Below are 22,489 nucleotides of genomic sequence, written 5' to 3'. Positions count from 1 at the left end.
TGATATCAACTTTGGAGGGGACAATTACATGAAATTTTCTCAAGAGCAATTCCTGAGGGGGACACCAAAAGTAGTGCTGTAACACATAGCCTACATTGTAATATGGTAAATTTATATTGAGGAACCAAAGAAATAAGGTGTTTGCCGTACTCCTAACTACCGGTACCCAAAACTACACAACTAATCACAACAGCAATACCATTGCCTTTAACAAATCTTAGTTCAGTCACCAGTTTAAGTTGAGAGTGGGGGTATCCATGGCATTTTCCAATTATGTTCCTATTTTACAAGTCAAAAAAATTGAGAACCTTTCATAATGTTGCCAAACAAAGACTCAACAAACTTACCTGAGACTCCCTGTCTCTGCCAGTCTGTCCCTGCATATCTGTCCCCAACTCTGCTGTCTGTGTGCCATCTGTTGCCTGCTCTGCCTAATGACATCATTGTGAAACATTTCCATTAGAATTTCATTTCTTTCTTATGAACATTTTATCAACTAGTCTTTGAGATATTAGGCTAGTAGGGTTCTTACTTTGCGTTTTGGTGTACTGAAAAATACTCACATTTTTCTACCTGGCTGGCTGGCTGGCTACATACACACACACAGTGTGTAGGTTATTTACAGTAGGAGATGGGCTTCTATCATCTTATCTTTTATCATTCTATTTGGGCTTCGATCTAAAAGGTAGCTAGCAAATGTGAAACGGATTAAAATGACAAGAGTTGACAGCTGTATGAGTTCACCATTTACACAACATATGCTGCAACCTTTTGTAATTTTAATAGTTTGTTTCATATTGGCTGGCTTCCAACAATAGCTGAATTTGCAAAGCTAGCGAGCACCAATTCCGTTTCAGTGGTGTTTGCTATAATCTTTCCTACCTGGGTTAAATAAAGGTGAAATAAAATAAATAAATAAAAGTTCCCTTGCGACAATTTAGCTTTTGTACCGAGACCAGTTTGGACTTCAGTTTATCGCTAACCTTATCACAGGGACTTTGAAGCACTAATTTACATCATCTGCATGCTGATCTTGGAATAAATTGACGATAGCAAAGATTCCATCTTTGACGAGGCCACATAAATGGAATAGGTACTAGCTAGCTTAATAGTTAATATTCGCACGCTAGCTCTGCATATTCAGCTAGTGTGTGTGCGCGATTGACTGGATTAACCTCACATCAGTTACGTTCATTGAGTGCCTTTCAGACAGTGGATACCACCCCTCTGTTACCTTGCCAACTAAGGAACTGGCAGTGGATCAAACCATTGTGAGGCAAAGGGTGGGGGGGTCGCAATCTTTTGAAACTTAAAAACGCGCTATTAAGTGTCTATAATCAGCACAATTGCTTTCATTGCGTATTATTAATATTATTTAAATTACATAGTTATGTTTCAGTGATATATTGGGGGGGACAAATCATATTTTTCCCAGGATGGGGGGGGTCGTGTGTCCCCCGTCCCCCCCCGGGATTTCCGCCCCTGGATGCAAGGACTGACCATCCATGATATCCAAATGAAAGTTGTAACCATGGTTTGAGGCTATACAATGCAGAGGAGACTGGAGGGAGGAGCGGGCTCATTGTAATGGATGGAATGGAATCAATGGAACGGAGTAAAACATGTGGTTTCCATGTGTTTGATACCGTTCCATTCCAGCCATTACAATGAGCCCATCATCCTATAGCTCCTTCCACCAGCCTCCACTGATACAGTGTTTGTTTACATTAACCTTGTTTACAACCATTGGAATAATACAAGCTAATATTTGGGGTTCTGATGAGGTATGACAAATGACATCATTGGGTACGATAGTTAGGGTATATACCATTCATTTATAAGTGCAAAATGGAAGTAGCAACTGCAGACTGCCCCTTTAACAAGATTAACATGGATCAGATTCAGAAGTTGTATGGACAGGCTGAGTCGACTGTAATGCATTTTCATATTGGAACCTTTGCCATAAGGGTATGTGTTAAATACACTACAATAAAACAAAACAGTTGTGGTGACTGAAGGAGAAACAGCTCAGCTGAAGAGAGTGGGCAGGTCTGGTGTGATCAACGGGGTTTGTCATCAAACCCACCACAAGACTGTCTTAGCCCACAGAGCTAAAGCCTATACATTAGCTTGGGGAACTAGCGCAAGTCTTCAGGTCTCATGCAAGGTTACTCACACAAGTGAGACTGACTGCAAATGGATTTGAATCCATCTGCGCAATACAAAACTGGTATTCTATCCTAAAAGCCTAGGCATTATTTAAGGGAGCTAATGCAAGTCTTTGTGTCTTGCAGCCATTAGCTGTTGGATTTTGAAATTTGAGGTATGGGGATTCTCACTGACTTAAAAAAAAAACTATATTCAGAATGTGCACTATCCCTAAATTCATTACAACAGCTGAGAGTTTCGTATCTCGATAGAATACTATTTCTACTGCGCGATTAAAGTTCCTCCTCCCGGGTCGCCGGTAGCTTCCACCATAGACAATCGGCACATAACTAATGCCGTGGAGAAAGAGATAGGTAAAGTTAAGTCAGTCCGGTTAATTGGAAATGGTACATTTTTGGTACATGGTACAATATTTTGTGGTAGACAGGCTCAGCAAGGGAAGATTCTGCAAATGGAAAAGCTTAATGGGAAGAAGATTAAAAGCCATGTACCTGGTGCTTATTCTAGGTTGAGGGGAGTCATCACTGGGGCCCCAATATATATGTCCACAGCACATGAGATTAGTGCCACCTTAATTGGGGAGGACAGGCTCGTGGTAATGGCTGGAGCAAAATAAGTGGAATTTATCAAATACTTCAAACACATTATTTCCATGTGTTTGATGACATTCCATTCGCTCCGTTCCAACCATTATTATGAGCCGTCCTCCCTTCAGCAGCCTCCACTGGTCCACAGGTGTGAAGGGAAGCAGAGTGATTAAGGCCAAAATGTTGATCAGTAGGAAAGAGGGTCAAACAAGCGAAAGCTTATCAGTGCTGCTGAGGTTTGAGAAAGTTCTGTCTCGTCGTTCTATCTGTGGACTCACTCTGCACATTTTTAAAACGTCTTTCAACAGGTTATTTCTGTCCTCTGTGAAGCACACGCCGAGAGGACAGAGGGATTTAACATCTTAATCACTGGAAATTTGAAGAAATGGTGAGCTCAGAATAATCGAAGTATGCCTGTGCTAGCTAAGTTAGTTAGCAAGGTAGCTAGCTATCTGTTGTTCAAATCAAATGTATTGGTCACATACATTTAGCAGATGCTATTGCGGGTGTAGCGTCCAACCGACTAGCTGTCTTATTGTAGAGTTTATGAAACGTCTGGCAGCACCACGCCACCACGTGTTTCCTCGATGTTCAAATGTATTGGGGACTTCTAAACTAACTTGCATTATTGAGTCCATGAAAGTAATTGTCTGATTTGTCCAGATTAGATATTATTATTCCTAAAAGAGTAGCAAAAATGTATGTGTGGCGACTGTGACCGAGATATGTGTTTACAACATTCACTGTAGTAACTAGCTAACATTAGCTATGCACTCTGGACAACCGCCAGTGGTCGCTATTGACCTGTCCTTTGAGTCGATCCGTCAAAAGACCGATAAAACGAGACCCCCCAGCGGCTGTCCACGCTGTGTTGATATGTGTGGCCTGGTCACCATATTAATTCTAACCACAATATATTTAACCCTATTAGGCTGATGCAGAAGTCAACCCCAAGGCCTACCCTCTGGCTGATGCCACACTGAGCAAAACCATCCTGGACCTTATGCAGCAAGCTGCTAATTACAAGCAGCTCCGCAAAGGGGCCAATGTAGGTGAGACAAACCTATCTGTAGTGGAACTACATTGTTTTGGTTGCAGGGTTGGAAACGCACAATATGTTTACTCCAACAAGGTGACGAACTCTATGCATTTTACGCACGCTTTGACGACAACAACATAGAGCCGGGTGTGAGGGTCGTCTCCGACCCAAGGTCTGGGGGGGATCTCGCTCTCTGAGGCCGACGTGAGAAGGGTCTTTAATTAGGTCAACACCCGCAAGGCCGCGGGCCCCGCCGGTATTCCAGGGCGCGTTCTCAGCATGCACAAAACAGCTGGCAGGCATATTCAGTCATTTTCAACCTCTCCATGTCCCAGTCTGTAATCCCCACATGTTTTAAGATGACCACCATCATTCCTGTCCCTAAGAACTCTAAGGCTTCATGCCACAATGACTACCGCCCTGTAGCACTCACTTCTGTAATCATGAAGTGCTTTTGAGAGGCTGGTTATGGCACACATTAACTCCACCATCCCAGCCACCGTAGACCCACTGCAATTTGCATACACCCCCAACAGATCCATAGATGACGCAATCTCAATTGCTCTCCACACTGCCCTCACCCACCTAGATAAGAGGAATACCTATGTGAGAATGCTGTTCATTGATTACAGCTCAGCGTTCAACACCATTATTCCCTCCACGCTCATCACCAAGCTTAGGACTCTAGGTCTGAACACCTCCCTCTGCACCTGGATCCTGGACTTTCTGACGGGCCAACCCCAGGTGGTGAGGGTAGGCAACATTTACCTCCACCACGCTGACCCTTAACACAGGGGCCCATGCTTAGTCCCTCCTGTATTCCCTGTTCACCCACGACTGTAATACCATTATCAAGTTTGCTGACGGCACAACAGTGGTTGGCCTGATCACCAGCGACGATGAGTCAGCCTACAGGGAGGAGGTCAGTGACATGACAGTGTGGTGCCGGAGCAACAACCTCTCCTTTAATGTCAGCAAGACCAAGGAGCTGATTGCGGACTACATCAATGGGGCGGCAGTGGCGCAGGTAGATGGCTTCAAGTTCCTTGTGTCCAAATCACTAAAGACTTAAAATGGTCGAAAAGCAGGCGCTAAGAATCTGTTGTGAAGAAGGCGCGACAGTGCCTCGTCCCCTCAGGGGGGTAAAACGGTTCTACAGCTGTACCACTGAGAGCATGTTGACTGGCTGCATCACTGCTTGGTATGGCAGTAGCACCGCCCTCGATCGCATGGCGCTACAAAGGGTTCTGCGGACAGCCCAGTACATTACGGGGGCAGAGCTCCCTGCCATCCAGGACCTCTATATCAGGCGGTGTGAAAAGATGGCCCGGAAAATCGTCAAAGACCCCAACCACCCAAGCCATAGACTATTTTCTCAGCTGCCATATGGCAAGAGGTACCGGTGCATCAAGTCTGACACCAACAGGCTCTTGAACAGCTTCTATCCCCAAGCAAAACAACAGCTAACAAAATAGCTACACGGACCGAGTTTACCATGTATCTTCATTGGCCTTATATATCAGTATTTGCACTCGCTAAGCACACGCACTGTCACTCCAACACACTTACTCCATTTGGTCGTTCGCACATAATATGCACATGCATTTATACTGACTGTACAGACCTGCACACCCACTCACATGCAAGCTGCTGCTACTCTTAACTTATATCCCATCGCCTAGTCACCTTACCCCTATATATATATATATATATCTACCTCCATCACTCCAGTATCCCTGCACATGTAAATATGGTATTGGAACTGACTTTTTAAATATTTCCTGTATATAGTATACTTTGTATATCTCGTTCTTTATTTTTTTCTTAGTAATACATTGATTATTGCATTGTTGGGTTTTGAGTTTGTAAAAAAGGCATTTCACTGTGCATGTGACATTAACTCGCTACTCTCTTGCACCTAACGTGTTCGGAGGAAGACCAGCATTTCATCCAGACCAGTAATACAATTGACATGCCTCTGGAAAAGTACCACCTCACCTAACAGCTTCAGATTTGTCACTCTCTGACCTCTGCTTGTCCTCTCTCCCCCAGCCACTAAAACACTTAACTGCGGTATTGCTGAGTTCATCGTGATGGACGCAGAGCTCCTGGAGATCATCCTCCACCTGCCACTGCTCTGCGAGGACAAGAACGTGCCCTATGTGTTTGTGCGCTCCAAGCAGGCCCTGGGACGCGCCTGCGGGGTCTCACGCCCAGTCATTGCCACTTCGGTCACCATCAAGGAGGGCTCGCAGCTCAAGCCCCAGATCCAGTCTACCCAGATGGCCATTGAGAGACTGCTGGTGTGAGCAGAGAGCTCAGGATGGGGGTTGTAGGGTTAACGATGGGACGGGCTATGATTTAATGTTGTCCTGCTCTGTTTCATGTCCTGTCAGACTCATGTATAGAAGATTCTATTTTGTAGGGCAGTGTCCATTTTGAAATGTTGGGACAGAATAGGTCTATCTGAAGCGCTGGAACAAAAATGGCTTAACTTGTTTTTAACATTACTATGTTGTAAATGTGGCAATTATATATAAAGAGTATACGGGATGTCAAACTAAGCATAGTAGAATCATAGCCAGCAGCATACCACCCTGCATCCCACTGCTGGCTTGCTTCTGAAGCCAAGCAGGGTTGGTCCTGGTCAGTCCCTGGGTGGGAGACCAGATGCTGCTGAAAGTGGTGTTGGAGGGCCAGTAGCAGGCACCCTTTCCTCTGGTCTAAAAAATATCCCAATGCCCCAGGGCTGTGATTGGAGACACTGCCCTGTGTAGGGTGCTGTCTTTTGGATGGGGTGTCCTGACTCCCTGAGGTCATTAAAGATCCCATTGCACTTATTGTAAGAGTAGGGGTGTTAACCCTGGTGTCCTGGCTAAATTCCCAATCTGGCTCTCATACCATCATGGCCACCTAATCATCTCCAGTTTACAATTGGCTCATTCATCCCCTGAAACTATTCCCCAGGTTGTTGCTGTAAATGAGAATGTGTTCAGTCAACTTACTTGGTAAAATGATAAATGCAATTACACTTAGTTTTGGTACAGTTAAAGGTGGACATGTTCATTCCAGTATTTGTAGTGTTTCATTTGGGAAACATTCCTACATTTGGTTTTAAATTATAATTTGATTAAATACATTGGGCAAGTCACTGTGTAGGTGATAATGTATAATTATGTCTCAATTAAAATGATCCTGTTTCAGCATTGTAATCAAAGGAACCTATATGGGCAGATGGATGGAAACTTGGGTAAAAGCCATGCGGTAAAATGGGTTTAGATCCTGGCATCTACAGGGGGACAAAATTATTCTGGGTGCATCTCAGCCTAGAGTGGCATGCTAGTCAGATTCAGTAATAACCATATTGGCATCCATATGCTTTTTATTAATTTCACATTTCCACTTTTACAGAATTAAAATGACTACTGGAAAGCAACATTTACTAAGCATACCGATTAGACAAATATAACCTAAACCATATAACAGGCAATCAAAAGGCAATTGTGAACAGACCTTCCAAATTTGCATGACAAAACACTTCAAACATGTTTGGCTTTTCTTCACTAATTTGTCTCAAATATTGGTTCACAATGGATTCTTTGGCCAATAAAGAGCATCTTTTATAAACGGGGAAAAATAATGATCTTCCAATTGTAATAAAATGGGCCATCCACAACTAAAGAAACATCACATAAAAATAATACAAAAATACACTACGATGGTTGTGGAGAGAACATCTCGCTAAGTCACCGTTGTAAGGTGACAGTTCTAATGAAACAGCCTGACCCCAAACGTTTACGTAACATTACAAGAGAGAGGGTTCCATAAGTGGGTGAGGAGGGTCATCCATCCTAAATGATACCCTTACCATGTACACAGTGACATATTGCCATGGCAACAGAATGGAACCATGCCATTGAGTAAGAGAACAGGCTTTCATGGTGAAATAAAGACCACTTTTGTCAGGCTTGCCATTGAGGCAGTCACACAACTGTCCTCCATGAGTTAAGCCTTGAGGCGCAGTGACTTGGCAAGGTCAAGACTCACGATGAGACAGAATAGCAGCCCTACTAAGGTAGTTAGCTGCCCTCTGGCACAGAGTGACTTCTGTTCACCTGAACAGCCAGGGTCAGGTTGACAGTTTGGCAGAGATGCATAGTCAGAGCTCTCCAAAAGGTGGCAGTCTGGAGCAATATAAATGAATGGTCTGGAGTTCTCCCTCCATCCGTCTCTCTTTCCCTCCTCAGTCCACAGAGAACTCGGTCTCAGAGGCAGTGCCGGGACGGCTGCCCCCATGGGCGTCCTTCCTCAGCTGCAGAGAGACACAGCTCAGCCAGCTCCGGCTGGTGGGCATCTCCCCCACGATCTCCCAGCTGTCTGTCTCCTCACAGTACCGCTCGATGGTGTCGTGGTACCTGGCGGACAGATGGGACAGGTTGCGTAGGCTCTGGTCAAAAGTAGTGCACTACATATGGAATAAGGTGCCATTTCATCAAAAGTAGTGCTATGAATAGGGTGCCATAGGCACCCCAGATACTTTTCATATTCTCCTTAAAAATATATTTGATAGGCCTTGCACCTGCCAAATCAGGGTCGTATTCAGTAGGCACCAAACCCGAGAAAACCGACTGAAATAGGGAGAGAATACGTCAACTTGTTCAATAAGAAACGCTTGCTTTCATTTTCTGTTGAAAACCATTTTGCTCAGGTGTGTCCTAATAAATACAATCAAGCTGAATATAATTAGAAAGGCTTGACATGGAGCTGTCTTTTACCTGTCCCAGCCCTCCTCTCCACCCAGCACGTAGATCTTGCCGTCCACCACGGCCACACCGGGCCGGTAGCGCCTCTCCCTCATATGGGCACACATGGTCCACTGGTTACTCTTGGGGTCGTAACACTCCACCTTGTCTGTGTTCTCTGTGGACGCATGCCAGCCACCTAGGAATGGAATACAGAAGAAAATCCTAATGTATTTTTCCACAGACAATGTGGAAATATCCTCTGGCTTCAAACTAGGGCCTTACTACTTTTTTCCTGATCAGGTCACGTGTTCAGGGAAAAGTCACTATGTATCAAGCATCTTAGAGTAGGTGTGCTGATCTAGGATCAGGTCCCCCATGTCCATGTAATTGTATTCATTGTGATCCAAAAGTCAAAACTGATCCCTGATACCTATGACGTAGATTTTCCCCTTCAGGGTGCAGGCAGCAGAGCCGGAGCGAGCGATCTGCATGGGGGCCACCTCAGTCCATACAGACGTTTTAGGGTTGTACACCTGGGCCAGGTCTGTGCCGTCACCATCCTCTAGAACAGCACCACCTAGGAGCCAGGAGGACACCGATAAGTTACTATCTAATATTAAAGATGACCTGTAGACAATTCAAACTATCGCATAAAGCAATTTCAGAAAAATTATATAAACCAAGCTGAACCTATAGAGTTGCTGTGACTGTCCACAGTAAATACTTTGCCTGCGTTTATACAGTCATCCCAATTCATATTTTTCCCACAAATAGGTCTTTTGACCAATCACATCAGATCTTTTTCAGAGCTGATCTCCCCTACCTGTGACATAGAGCAGTCCATCCAGTGCCACCACAGCAGGGCTGGTGACGGCCATCTTGACCGACTCCATGAACTGCCAGGTGTTGGTGTGGGGGTTGTAACACTCTACCGAGTCCAGGCGGGAACGGCCCTCCCAGCCCCCCACCGCAAACACATAGCCATCCAGCATCACCAAACCTGGAGGGGAGGGAGGGGGACATATTCATGGAAGATTCGGCCTGCTCAACTTTAAACAGAGAGGAGTTATCCAATGGAAGTCTATCTTCAATCAGAAGTCTGTCGGCAGTCACAAATGATGAACTGTATTGGCTATTGTTAACCTGACACAAAGTCTCCGGCTGTCCTTCTAACCAGTGTTATGGAATAAAACTAATTTTAACGCTGACATGTCAGACAGTATGTTAAAATGGATAAATAAATGGCTAGAATTGACTGATTTTTACCTAGCTCTGAGCGGGCTACGTTCATGGGGGCCATCTCCAGCCAGGAGTCGAAGCAGGGGTCATAGCGCCACATCTCTCTGCTGGCCGAGCCATCAGGGAACTCCCCTCCAGCCAGGTACAGAGTGGAGCCTGGGGGAGAGAACATGGAGATGGGAATACATTAGAAAATAATACAATTCCTCACAAATGTGTGTATTTTGTGAGAAACTGACATCTCTTTTCTTCATCTCATTCTCAAGCATTAGGTCAAATGTAACAAAGGTTCTATAACATACAGTAGTAGGATCCATCTTATCACTAGGTGTTAATATACAAACTAAACCAAATGATCCTCACCTGAAACCACCAGGCCGTGTTTACTGACAGCGAAGGGCAGGCAGGCCAGACTCTTCCACTGGCTGGTAAGGGGGTCAAAACTCTCCACGCTACGCAGCACCACCTTATCATCCTCTCCCCCCACCGTCACAATCACCTCAGCTGTCCCTGTCACAGAGAGAGGCCAGCAGAGAAGGATGTGACTGGGGAGCCACAGAGACTAGTCCCTTCAGAGAGCTGGTCATTGTATTAAAGGCAGAACAATCCTCCAGGCATACCAGGGTTTGCGCTTCAGAAAGCTAATTAAAGCGCTAGGCGTGTGGAGGAGTTTGGCAAGTGGGAGGTTAAATGTGTGTGTGTTAAAGTCCTTGTGTGAGTCAGGGTGACAGGGTGTATTTGGAGTGTGTTTATGTGCATGTAGCCATGCGTCTGGTACCTACCTGTGGACCTACGTGGGCGTGCTCGGGGGCAGTAGAGCTCTCCTCGTCGGTCCTGTAGCAGCAGGTAGTCCTTGGCCTCAGAGATGAGCCTCTGACAGCGCTGGGACTCCCGGACCACCTCCAGGGACTCAATCACATCGTGGATGTAGTACGGGCTGATCAGGGGCAGGCGGATGTGCTCCAAGACCTGCAGGGAGACGTGGGTTAGAATGACGACATACACTGAAAACAAACACACCTGCACTCACTGGACACAGGCAGGCATCTCCATCCGACCTCTACAGTTTTATATACACATTAAAACAAGGCCATAGGACCTAACCTTCAATTTAGTTATTTTAATTGAAAAGGTTAGGTCCTATTCCATTTTACCAGAGCGACCTTGATACCTCCAACTTCCACTTAACATGATAGGATCGCTGACCCCTGACCTATGCAAAATGACACCGACTCACATCTGAGAGGCTCTAAATCCTATTGGTGCCAGGCCAGGGTGACACCTTCCAGGGCCCATGGTTACTACAGGACCATACAATGGGGTTCTAACCCCTATAAGAATATTTTGAAGATAAATATACAACGCAGAGGATGAGAAGACGAGAGTACTAGAGTACTAATGGTCAATAGCGAATTGTAAATAGGAGTTGGTTCAGTTCAACATCTGTTCAGAATCTGTGGAAAGTCACTCCTGAACTCAGAGCGACGTGGGCTACATGTCACCTTTTCATTGGTCTGTACGAGTCGGTTATAAATGGCATCCTGTTCCTTTGTTCGGTGGGGAAAAGCTGAGGACAGGGGAGACTGAACATCTGACTCCCAGCATAACATCTTGATTTGTCCTCTCTGAATAAACCTATTTTTCTTCCCCTGATTTGCTTTGGAGTTTGTGTTACTGAAGAATAAAAAAAATTGCTAACACTTGGTGCCATGTTCCGGATGAATTGGTCTGAACAACAACAAGAACTTATCAACTGTGTGTTTATCCAGAAGAAAGAGGCTGAGCGCAGTTAACTCTTAATCTCCTGATTGATGGCATAATTGCTGGGTGAGTCTAGACAAATATCATTTTTAAAGAACCAAATCAGGTTCAAATAGTGTATGCAATGAGTGACATGTATCTGCGATGTATAAGTGTTCAAGTCCTTTGTTTACTCTATCAAAAGGTTGGAGTCCTCTGTTTTTGTGAAACCTTGTTGCATAGAACCTTGTTGCATAATTGAGTACCAATTTTTACACGTGTGGTAAATGTAAGCCTTGTAAGCATTCAACAAGCTTTGAGTGAAGATAAGTTATGGGTAGCCAGGCCCTACAGAAACAATGTGTTCTGGAAAAGGGTTGGGTCCTCAAAAGGGGTTATGCACACACACACAGTGGGGGAAAAAAGTATTTGATCCCCTGCTGATTTTGTACGTTTGCCCACTGACAAAGAAATGATCAGTCTATAATTTTAATGGTAGGTTTATTTGAACAGTGAGAGACAGAATAACAACACAAAAATCCAGAAAAACACATGTCAAAAATGTTATAAAATGATTTGCATTTTAATGAGGGAAATAAGTATTTGACCCCTCTGCAAAACATGACTTAGTACTTGGTGGCAAAACCCTTGTTGGCAATCACAGAGGTCAGACGTTTCTTGTAGTTGGCCACCAGGTTTGCACACATCTCAGGAGGGATTTTGTCCCAATCCTCTTTGCAGATATTCTCCAAGTCATTAAGGTTTCGAGGCTGACGTTTGGCAACTCGAACCTTCAGCTCCCTCCACAGATTTTCTATGGGATTAAGGTCTGGAGACTGGCTAGGCCACTCCAGGACCTTAATGTGCTTCTTCTTGAGCCACTCCTTTGTTGCCATGGCCATGTGTTTTGGGTCATTGTCATGCTGGAATACCCATCCCCGACCCATTTTCAATGCCCTGGCTGAGGGAAGGAGGTTCTCACCCAAGATTTGACGGTACATGGCCCCGTCCATCGTCCCTTTGATGCGGTGAAGTTGTCCTGTCCCCTTAGCAGAAAAACACCCCCAAAGCATGAGGTTTCCACCTCCATGTTTGACGGTGGAGATGGTGTTCTTGGGGTCATAGGCAGCATCCCTCCTCCAAACACGGCGAGTTGAGTTGATGCCAAAGAGCTCCATTTTGATCTCATCTGACGACAACACTTTCACCAGTTGTCCTCTGAGTCATTCAGATGCTCATTGGCAAACTTCAGATGGGCATGTATATGTATTCTTGAGCAGGGGGACCTTGCGGGCGCTGTGGGATTTCAGTCCTTCACGGCGTAGTGATTTCAGTCCTTCACGGCGTAGGTAGCAAGCTGCGGTTAGGAGCACTCCCTTTAAGAGTGTGCTCCTAATCTCAGCTCATTACCTGTATAAAAGACACCTGGGAGCCAGAAATGTTTCTGATTGAGAGGGGGTCAAATACTTATTTCCCTCTTTAAAATGCAAATCATTTTATAACATTTTTGACATGCGTTTTTCTGGATATTTTTGTTGTTATTTTGTCTCTCACTGTTCAAATAAACCTACCATTAAAATTATAGACTGATCCTTTCTTTGTCAGTGGGCAAACGTACAAAATCAGCAGGGGATCAAATACTTCCCCCCCCCACTCGTGTGTGTGTGTGTGTGTGTGTGTGTGTGTGTGTGTGTGTGTGTGTGTGTGTGTGTGTGTGTGTATATACACATACATACATACATACATACATACGTGTGCATGTACACACATATACACACACACACACACACACATATACACACAGAGATATATATTTTGGGGATAAATAAATATAAACATAGAGCTATATATATTATACAACTTTTGACGTTAATGTTAAGTGAGAAAACCACTCTGGAAAAGGGTGGAACAGCTCTTTCGGATGTGAACATGAAACAGATTTTAAATTCACTCTCTAGAACCATTTCAAAGTAGAGCAGGAGACACAGATGAAAAGGTCAGACGTGACCCCCACCTGTGGCCTCTCGGTTTTCTCCTAATCTATCCTTACACCGAGTTGTGCAAGGCAGATCAGGTTTCAAGCTGGTCGGCACTGTCTGTCTTTGAGTCAACAGATTCTGACAGCAGTGACAAACGATGTCTTAGGCTGTAAAAGGGAGTAAAGATAAACTTCCAGAGGACAGTGATCACACATAAATCAGCATTTAAGCATCCACGAGACGTGGTTATCAGAATTATGCAGGTTCCGAGTGAAACCAACAACATTATCCGTTCACAACAACAGAAACCTGGTGTATGTCATTATTGCGGGATTTCTGGTCACTGGCAACGAGACTGTTGGAAAAGAAAATGTTATTTTATGAGAAGTGGCCAGGAGAAGCAGGGTCCATCTAAGGGAAAATGGAAACAAGACAACAGTCCCAACGACACAATACTCAGCAGCAGAGGTTGCTGGATGCTGTGGAGGTAAACTAACAGACCCCTCTTACGTTCCATCTCAGCTGGTGTACATATGAAATCGGATGGAATATTTGAACATGATGGATAACAACTTTCTTTAGTTGAAACGGGTGATGAAGTCACTGTATTGCCCATAGCTTATGCAAAACATGTATGTCCTCAGTACATGGGAAAGAAGATGAGAGCAACAGGAGTGTGTGTGTGTGTGTGTGTGTGTGGGGGGGTGGGCAGATATGAAACAGACCAAACCATTATCAATTTCTATTGGTCCAATGAAGACTGATGCAGGGGTTTGGATAAGCTCCTTTGAACAACCTATTTTAGGCCTTGATGTTATTATGCAACTTGACTCTACATTGAACATTTCTGAAGGGAAGGTGACGTGGCAAATTAGACAACTCCAGAAATCTATAGTTCAGAACCATCCTATTTGGACTAAGTGTGGAACTTTGGATATGGAACCAGTGTGCTTCACAGGTGATGCCCCACCTTGCACAAAACATATCTGGACATGCTTACTTAGGGAAATCTATGTGAAATATCAATTTCTCTTGAAACCAGGACAAATTACTTTCACTTTTTTGTTTCCTTCATTACAGGTTATGAGAATCTACTGTCTGAAGCTGAAGTAATATCCTTCGATTCTAGAACTAACACAGAGATGCATCAGCAGGATGAGGGACACTTGGGAGTCAATACGTTTCTAGCTCTCTCTCTACATTATGCCACAGTAGTCAATCAAAGTAGTTGTTGGGTTTGTACGTATGGTCCATTCACATCAAGGGCAGGTATTCCTTTAAGGGCTATTCCTTTTAACCAGAGTGAAATGTTGGGTATATGGAGAGATGTTCATTGGTATAAGACGATTATTGCTACTAATTTGGGTGAGAATGTTGAGTATCAACATGCGAGAGTACCTAGTTCTGCAGTACCTTCCGTCATTTGAGATTACCAATGACACTAATCAGCGACCACCTTACCTAGTTATTACACATGCCCCTGTTGGGTGGTTATGTTTTAATAGGTCTCTCAATACCTTGGGTAATATCATCAATAATGGTATGATAGCTCCTAATGGGACTTATTTTATCTGTGGATCCTATGCCTATTCCTGGTTACCAAAGTTGTGGCAAGGGTCGTGTTATTAAGGGTCGTGTTATTAAGGGTCGTGTTATTAAGGGTCGTGTTATTAAGGGTCGTGTTATTAAGGGTCGTGTTATTAAGGGTCGTGTTATTAAGGGTCGTGTTATTAAGGGTCGTGTTATTTGGTATATGTTGTACCCCGTGTAAGACATTCGGTGAATTCTCCTTTTTCACATCGTCATAAACGTGTGATTACAGAAACGGGGAGATACTTTACAATTGTGTTTTCCTCTTATGGTATTTCTAAAATAGCACAGGAAGTTATTAATATGGATAACTCTTTGGAAATCCTAGCTCATAGTACAGTTGAGAGTCTTGAGTTAATTACAGCTGAGATGGTTGCCATTTGGACTGTGGCGATGCAAAATAGTTTGGTCCTTGATTATCTTCTGTCTGCACAAGGGGGTACATGTGCTGTGATTGGTGCTGAATGCTGTACTTACATTCCTGATAATTCTGAGGAAATAACTGACCTATTCCAAAAGATCAGGACTGAGGGTGCTAAATATCATGATTACAATCCAGATGATTTAGGCTTAGTCATGTGGTTCTTCCACATGTGGTACATGGGGAGGTTTTTTTGGTGGGCATGATACTTCCAATAGTGGGAGTTGTGGATATTTCTCTTATCCTCATCCAGGTTATTTTTTAATGTATCTTTATTTAACTAGGCAAGTCAGTTAAGAACAAATTCTTATTTTCAATGACAGCCTAGGAACAGTGGGTTAACTGCCTTGTTCAGGGGCAGAACAACAGATTTGTACCTTGTCAGCTCGGGGATTCAAACTTGCAACCTTTCGGCTACTAGTCCAACGCTCTAACCACTAGGCTACCCTGCCGCCCCGGCAATGTGCTATTGCCCGATGTTTGTCTGCTAAAATCCGATGGTTACGTGATAGGAGATATCATAAGATTCATCAACTGTGCCTTTTGGAGATGGTATCAGTGGTGTTCACCAGAATGTGCTGGGGATCATAAGGGTCTTCATCATCACACCAAGCCTCATGATTGTGGTCAATGTGCCCGTGGTAACTGTCCTCGGTGCTGTAGTGAACCATGCTCTCTCAGATGTGCTGGCACACTTGTTAAGTCCTCTTTTCTATAACTTTGTGTGAAATCTATTTCTTATGGCAACGGCAGGTACAATATGCCCTTTGTGTTTTAGAGAAAAATGCAAGGTGTTTAATAATGTAAATGATTTTATGCTTTACTGCTAATGTTTTTCTATTCCGTAAATTTTTTCATGTTTTCTAATGTTGTCTTCTAAAATGACATTTTAACTATATTTATTTTTAAAAATGGCCTAGGGGGAATATAAGAATATTTTGAAGATAAATACACAACGCAGAGGATGAGAAGACGAAGAGTACTAATGGTCAATAGCGAATTGTAAATAGGAGTTGGTTCAGTTCAACATCTGTTCAGAATCTGTGGAAAGTCACTCCTGAACTCAGAGCGACGTGGGCTACATGTGTCACCTTTTCATTGGTCTGTACATGGAGTCGGGAGAAGGATACTGGTTATTTGGCCATTGGCCAAGTTGTACTGCAAGGACTTCTGATTGGTCAACCCCAGGCTAGGGTGGGGGGTTATAAATGGCATCCTGTTCCTTTGTTCGGTGGGGAAAAGCTGAGGACAGGGGAGACTGAACATCTGACTCCCAGCATAACATCTTGATTTGTCCTCTCTGAATAAACCTATTTTTCTCCCCCTGATTTGCTTTGGAGTTTGTGTTATTGAAGAATAACAAATTTCTAACACCCCTAACGTTTATGTAACGCTGAGTGACTGACAGCTGGGGTTTCAGACTGTCAGATCTACTGGGGATTCCAGAGCTTAAAACCCCACACACCACAGTCAACTGTAGGGAGGGGAGCGTAGCACAGAGCTGGACACAATCTGTTGCCTAGATACTGCTCAACACACAGACAAATGGGGGACCACTGCATTGACTGTTGTTTCCACGCTGACCTTTTCAAAGCTCTGCCTACGGGTGGCGCTCTTGTCCAGCCACAGCATGGTGGCCTCGAACACAGTCTCCTCCTTGGCTACGTTCAGGTGGTCGCTGGCGATGATCTCCGTCAGCTTGTCTGCACACAGAGACAGGAACTCCTCCTGGGGGTGTGGGGGGGGGGCAGTGTTCAAAAGATTTTGAAATTTTAAGCAAAAATGAGCATTTCTTATTGGAACAAGTCCAGGTAGTCCCTCCCTGTTTTAGTCTAGTTTCTTCCTTTTGGTGCCTAATGAACATGATCCAGGGCTGGCAAGGGGCCAGACAGTTTTGTTTAGGGGAACAAAAGACAGTTGACTATGATGTCACTTCCCCTTTCTCACATACACAAAGAATGGGAATGTCTAAACAATGAGACATGAGAAATGTCCTCTCCTTCGTCTGCACTGTTCTGAAGGAACAACACGGGTGAAACCGAATACCTCTCTGGGATCATTGTGTTCTCCTTCATCTGTGCTGCATTGAACAGAGGTGAAAAATACATTTGAAACTATTGAGACGCCCCAGGTTTGGACTACACAACCCAGACTTCCTTCCTATCTCACCTGTTGGCAGACACTGCCGAAGTGCTGGAGGATGTAGTCCATGCTGCGTTTCTCCAGCTCCCTGCAGGAGTGGGCCTCAGCGAAGCAGTGGATGCCCACACAGTTCATCTCATCCATCTGGCGCTCCATGAAGCGGCAGCAGGCTTCACGCACTGCCATCACGTCCAAGAGGTTGGCCGCAGCCAGCAGGGCCTGGGGGTCACAGGTCAATGACATTTGATTTCAAGACAGTCAACTCAGGACATTTATTTAGGAAATGAGAAGTGCCATTTACTGTATTTATAACTAGGAATGAAACTGACTTCAACTCTGGGGTAGTTCAACTTTAATTTAACAACTGCAATGCTAAACCAGAAGCTGACTACAAAGTGAGACAGGAAGACAACGGTTCGACCTCACCTGCACGTTGGCCTTGGAGATGACCACCTCAGCCGTGTAGGCGTAGCTGACCAGCATGCCAATCATCTGGGACTCCACTCCGTTGATGGCCACCCGCTCCTGTCTGGACTCCATCAGGTCTGTGGAGAACATGGCCTGGGGAGGGCAGAGCATTAGGACAAGAGAGAAGCAGACTCCTGCCAATGGAAAAGCGCCAACAGCAAATGACCACATTTAAGTACTTCAGGTCTGCAGTGAGTGACAATATAAAAGATGCACGGTCATCAGTAAACTGTATCCATTCAGTAAATGGAATAGTTCAGGAGCAGGGGCACCGTCAGCTTGCTCATCCCTGCTGCACCACTGTATTGCACTCTGAGTCTATGTCGTATAGTAGTTAGAATAATCATTTGGGGGGGGTGCTTACATTTGTCCTGTTATACACAAGTGTGTAGTTTGCATATCCCAACTCCCCCTGAGACACCCATATAGAGTGGGGTCACGGCCAGGGTCACCATTGTACAGTGCCCCTGGAGCAATTAGGGTTAAGTGCCTCAGGGGCAAAGACCCTGTGCTCAAGGGCACAGCAACAGATTTATTTTTACCTTGTCGGCTCCGGAAGTCCAACGCTCAAACCTCGAGGCCACCGACTTATATTAACGCACAGTCTGACTGTCCGGTATGAGTTGGTAAGTGTTAGTGTATCATACGCAAAATTGCCATGGGAGATGAGAGGGACATGTCCCCTCCCCCAATATTCCGAACAGGTTGATTGTAGAATAATAGGAAATTGTAGAATACCCGGACATTTGATTTAAAACTGCTAAATTATTTCTCATCCTCATGGCAAAATGTGAATAGCATGAGATGAGCTATAAAACAGCACGTTTCTCTCTACCCCATGGAAAATGTGTAGAACTGCAAAAAAAATGCTTTAAAACCGCAACATTTTCTCTCAGCCTCATGACAAAATGTGTAGATTAGCATTTATAAAACTGCACTGCATTAGTCCAGTCCTGTTCGGATGCACTGAGCCTCCTCCGCTGTCTATACAGGTGCACAATATATTTGTGCGCATCCTGCTTCAGTACCAGTAAGTGAAATATTACTAATTTACAGTTTCAATGAAGACTCTCCCCCTCTAACAGGCATTCAGCCAGTCCTTAGTTCAAGGTAAGTTTACAGGTGGAGGTTGAGCTAAAACAATGAAAACTAGAAAACTTGATAGTCAATGTATGATCAATTTAGTAGATGATATCCTATGTAAATATGAATGTGCATCATCATTATAATAGTACTCAGTCTTCATCTTTTTTGTATTATTAATATTTTAAATACTTTCATTGATGGTGACTGATCCTTTCACTTATACCGTTTTCAAAGTACCCCTCAAGAGAGGGCATAAATTCATGTCAAACTGTAGAATTGCAGGAACTTTCTTTTTATATGTAAATATTCACAATTATAATAAAACTCAGTCTTGATCTTTTTTGTGTTAATATTTGCCTTGAAATACCTTAATTCATGATGGTGCTGACTTATCCTTCCACTTGTACTGTTTTCAAAATACCATTCAAGAGAGGCATTATAAAGTAATGTCAAACTGTGCACAATTGCAGGAAATGCCTTTTACAATTTCCCCCAAAATCCTGGGAGACGACTCCCAGATCCAACGTCTACTGTTTGTCCCCCCGAATATCTACCCACAATTTAATTTACATATACATCTTAGTCATTTAGTAGACGCTCTTATCCAAAGCGACTTACAGGAGTAATTAGGGTTAAGTGCCTTGCTCAAGGGCACATCGGCAGATTTTTCACCTAGTTGGTTCGGTGATTCAAACCAGTGACCTTTCGGTTACTGGCCCAAAGCTCTTAACCACTAGGCTACCTAATGCCCTTGTAGTGTATGGAGAAGTAGTGTATGCATTCTCTGTCTGCTCTTGGACAATGTATGTTTTTTGTACTCTTGTCCCAATGATAACTTCAACACTCCCTGTGGGGATTAATAAAGTTGTATTGTACCGTACACCACTGTCCATACCTGGAAGTAGGAGCTAAAGGAAGCCAGTACGATGCGGTGACAGGGGAACTCCTGCCCCCCACAGCACAGTGTCACATCACAGAAGGCATTGTTGAGACGCAGGCTGTTCAGGCCCTCCAGGACCTTGTTGGGGTGCCTGGCCTCTACAAACACATAGTCCTCACTGTCCAGCGAGGCCAGGGGAAAGCCAGAGTCCTCAAGGACAGGAGATGGGGGCAGGAAGAAGGTGGCGGATGTGGCCGAGATGTTCACAGCAATGATTTCGGCCATCCTTTCACTTTAGTCAAGCCTGTAGGGGAGGAAGAGGCAGATAGACTGTAGGCTACAGCCTCTTTACCCAGCAGATCTGACCCACTTGCTTACAGCTGCACTAGGGTCAGACAGCATTCCTGTGTAGATTAAGAAACCGTGGACCTGGCGCGAGATTTGGCTCAGAAAACATACCTCAATCCAGGGATGAGAAATGTGTTGTACTACGAATTGTCCCATTATCCCAACTGTTACACTGACGTCATGCTAGTTATAGGTAGACACAGCAACCATTATGGAATGGCATGGCGCATTGAACAACAAAATGGCTGCTATGTCTTCTGCTATCTAGCATGAGAACAAAAATGACACTTTTCCAGAAAAACTAGCAGTCATTCAATCTTCTCGGTGTAACAGTTGGGATAATGGGAAAATTCGGAGTACAACGCATTTCTCATCCCCCCAGGTCTGCAGAGGCCAAATCAAGCTCCGCACTGCAATGCCATTCGACTCCAAAATGTTGTAATAATGTGAATAACAACTCTGTATAGCTCTGCATTGACATGACTGGTTGGCAGTATGTCCTGTATAAACACAAACTCCCTTACTTGACAACAGGTCTGCGAATTGCAAGAAGTATGCATGCCTTGACTTCTGTAGAGCCACATCAGAGTAAATGCTGTGTTTGACTGAGCATGCAGAGCCTTTAACATCGACACAGGAATGCTGTCCAACCCTAGAGCAGCTTTAAGCAAGCCGGTCGAATCTGCTGGCTACAGTCTATTTTTCCCCAGCTTGCCTGTCAAGAATATTTTCAGTCCACTGGGGCAACAGTCTCCTCTCATATACTGGCCTCTCCATAGCAAATACAATAATACAAAATAAAAAAAGAAGTAAGGTTAGTGAGGGAATTCATAGCAGCATCACAAGTGTCTAGTACAATTCCAAGACCAGATAATGCCATTCCAGTTCACACAACATAATATTGTAGTAATTACATTTCCCCCTTGTTATGGCAATTACACAATTTTCAACCAATGCAATAATTTTGAGGACGCAAACTGATTCCTTCGATTGAAATAGTGCATTGAAACTGAAATTACAACACTACATATGCAATGAATGTAATTAAAACACTAACAAGCTAGTTTGTTATTGCCGAAGATTTCTGGAAAGCGCTCAGACTGACTGACACTGCTGACAACTGCTAAGTTAAATGATGACCGACACTTGCCTCCTAAAATGGTTATTTATTGCCCAAAATCTAAGACTGCACCATACACTTCTACCCTGACATCGTGATAATATGTTCCAATACCTGATAAACATTGCGGCATCAATAGAACAATCCAAATTTGTCAGGTCTCGACCGAAAAATTGTTAAGAGTCGTGACCACCAGACGCCATGTCTTCTTTTTCTCTGTTTTACTTTTTCAGCAAAGTGAAACAGAGCTCCTTATCGCCCCCTGCTGTTTATGTCCCCGAAGGTCCTTGCTTGGTTACACCCTAAAAGGTTGATCCATCATGTATGTACCTGTTCAAAGTATAATGTAATAAAACACATTTTGTGTATATCAGTTAGTCACAGTGTATTATTTATCTAATTTGAAGCTCCACCTAGGTGTAACTCCACATATTATCACCAATAGCCATAATACCACTCCAGTGACTCATGGTTACATCAGAGATAGACTTTGTAAATGTCAGTGGTGATCCTATGCAATGTATGATATGGTCAGATTTCATATAATGACCAAACTCTGCATACTGGCACATACAAGACTGGTTGTAGTCACTTACAGTTTAGATAAAATCAACTATTTGGATGGCTTTGCTATAAAGTTTCATACGGAATACAGTTTAGACTTTTAAGCGATACTTCATTATGACCATGACAAGTTGTCCACCAGACACAACCCATGTAGATTAACTGGCTTGAACTTGTCTTCTCCCTCTCTCTGTGTCCTCTCCATTGAAGCCAGAATCAAAAGCTTTCCGTCTAAGAAGACTGCTGGTGCATGGGACTCCTCCTCCCTTCATTTCCTGGTTGACTGGGTCAGAAGGATCTCCTGACCATGGCCTGCTAGGATTCCTTCTGTCTGCCTCTCTATCAAATGAGCTGTGTGTCTAATAAACATTT

The 22,489-nt window shown here is 44.0% G+C and overlaps 2 protein-coding genes across 3 annotated transcripts; one reads left to right on the top strand and one right to left on the bottom strand.

Moving 5' to 3' along the window:
* Positions 1 to 1,848: 1,848 nt before the first annotated feature.
* Positions 1,849 to 6,400, top strand: LOC106606728 (NHP2-like protein 1). The gene is made up of 3 exons (XM_045721283.1): positions 1,849 to 1,932; positions 3,688 to 3,808; positions 5,848 to 6,400. Exons 1-3 carry the CDS (start codon positions 1,849 to 1,851, stop codon positions 6,102 to 6,104), a joined length of 462 nt encoding a protein of 153 aa, XP_045577239.1. The 3' UTR covers positions 6,105 to 6,400.
* A 759-nt stretch (positions 6,401 to 7,159) lies between these two features.
* On the bottom strand, positions 7,160 to 21,829 carry LOC106606729 (kelch-like protein 20). Of its 2 annotated transcripts, XM_045720014.1 has the most exons (12): positions 21,668 to 21,829; positions 20,101 to 20,389; positions 18,078 to 18,212; positions 17,679 to 17,870; positions 17,094 to 17,237; positions 10,562 to 10,748; positions 10,143 to 10,289; positions 9,807 to 9,935; positions 9,364 to 9,540; positions 8,971 to 9,117; positions 8,571 to 8,736; positions 7,160 to 8,210 (listed from the first exon to the last, which is right to left on the bottom strand). In XM_045720014.1, exons 2-12 carry the CDS (start codon positions 20,368 to 20,370, stop codon positions 8,039 to 8,041), a joined length of 1,866 nt encoding a protein of 621 aa, XP_045575970.1. In that variant the 5' UTR covers positions 20,371 to 20,389; positions 21,668 to 21,829; the 3' UTR covers positions 7,160 to 8,038. The 2 variants fall into 2 exon arrangements, with proteins under 2 accessions (XP_045575970.1, XP_045575971.1); XM_045720015.1 differs by lacking the exon at positions 17,094 to 17,237.
* Between the last annotated feature and the right edge of the window lie 660 nt (positions 21,830 to 22,489).

Source organism: Salmo salar, chromosome ssa06, assembly GCF_905237065.1.
Source record: "Salmo salar chromosome ssa06, Ssal_v3.1, whole genome shotgun sequence".
NCBI classification, from domain to species: domain Eukaryota; kingdom Metazoa; phylum Chordata; class Actinopteri; order Salmoniformes; family Salmonidae; genus Salmo; species Salmo salar.
The sequence above is the reverse complement of the archived record's forward strand: the minus strand, read 5'-3'. Positions and strand labels throughout refer to the sequence as shown.

What these genes read in the sequence shown, in the direction of transcription:
- LOC106606728 (XM_045721283.1), top strand. Translation starts at nt 1,849, where the DNA reads ATGGAAGTAGCAACTGCAGACTGCCCCTTTAACAAGATTAACATGGAT. An exon ending in ATGGACAGGCTGAGTCGACT is followed by an intron (nt 1,933 to 3,687) that starts GTAATGCATTTT and finishes TAACCCTATTAG; the next exon opens with GCTGATGCAGAAGTCAACCC. An exon ending in CCGCAAAGGGGCCAATGTAG is followed by an intron (nt 3,809 to 5,847) that starts GTGAGACAAACC and finishes TCTCTCCCCCAG; the next exon opens with CCACTAAAACACTTAACTGC.
- LOC106606729 (XM_045720014.1), bottom strand. Translation starts at nt 20,370, where the DNA reads ATGGCCGAAATCATTGCTGTGAACATCTCGGCCACATCCGCCACCTTC. An exon ending in TCTCCAAGGCCAACGTGCAG is followed by an intron (nt 17,871 to 18,077) that starts GTGAGGTCGAAC and finishes TGTGACCCCCAG; the next exon opens with GCCCTGCTGGCTGCGGCCAA. An exon ending in GGAGAGGAGGGCTGGGACAG is followed by an intron (nt 8,211 to 8,570) that starts GTAAAAGACAGC and finishes TCTGTCCGCCAG; the next exon opens with GTACCACGACACCATCGAGC.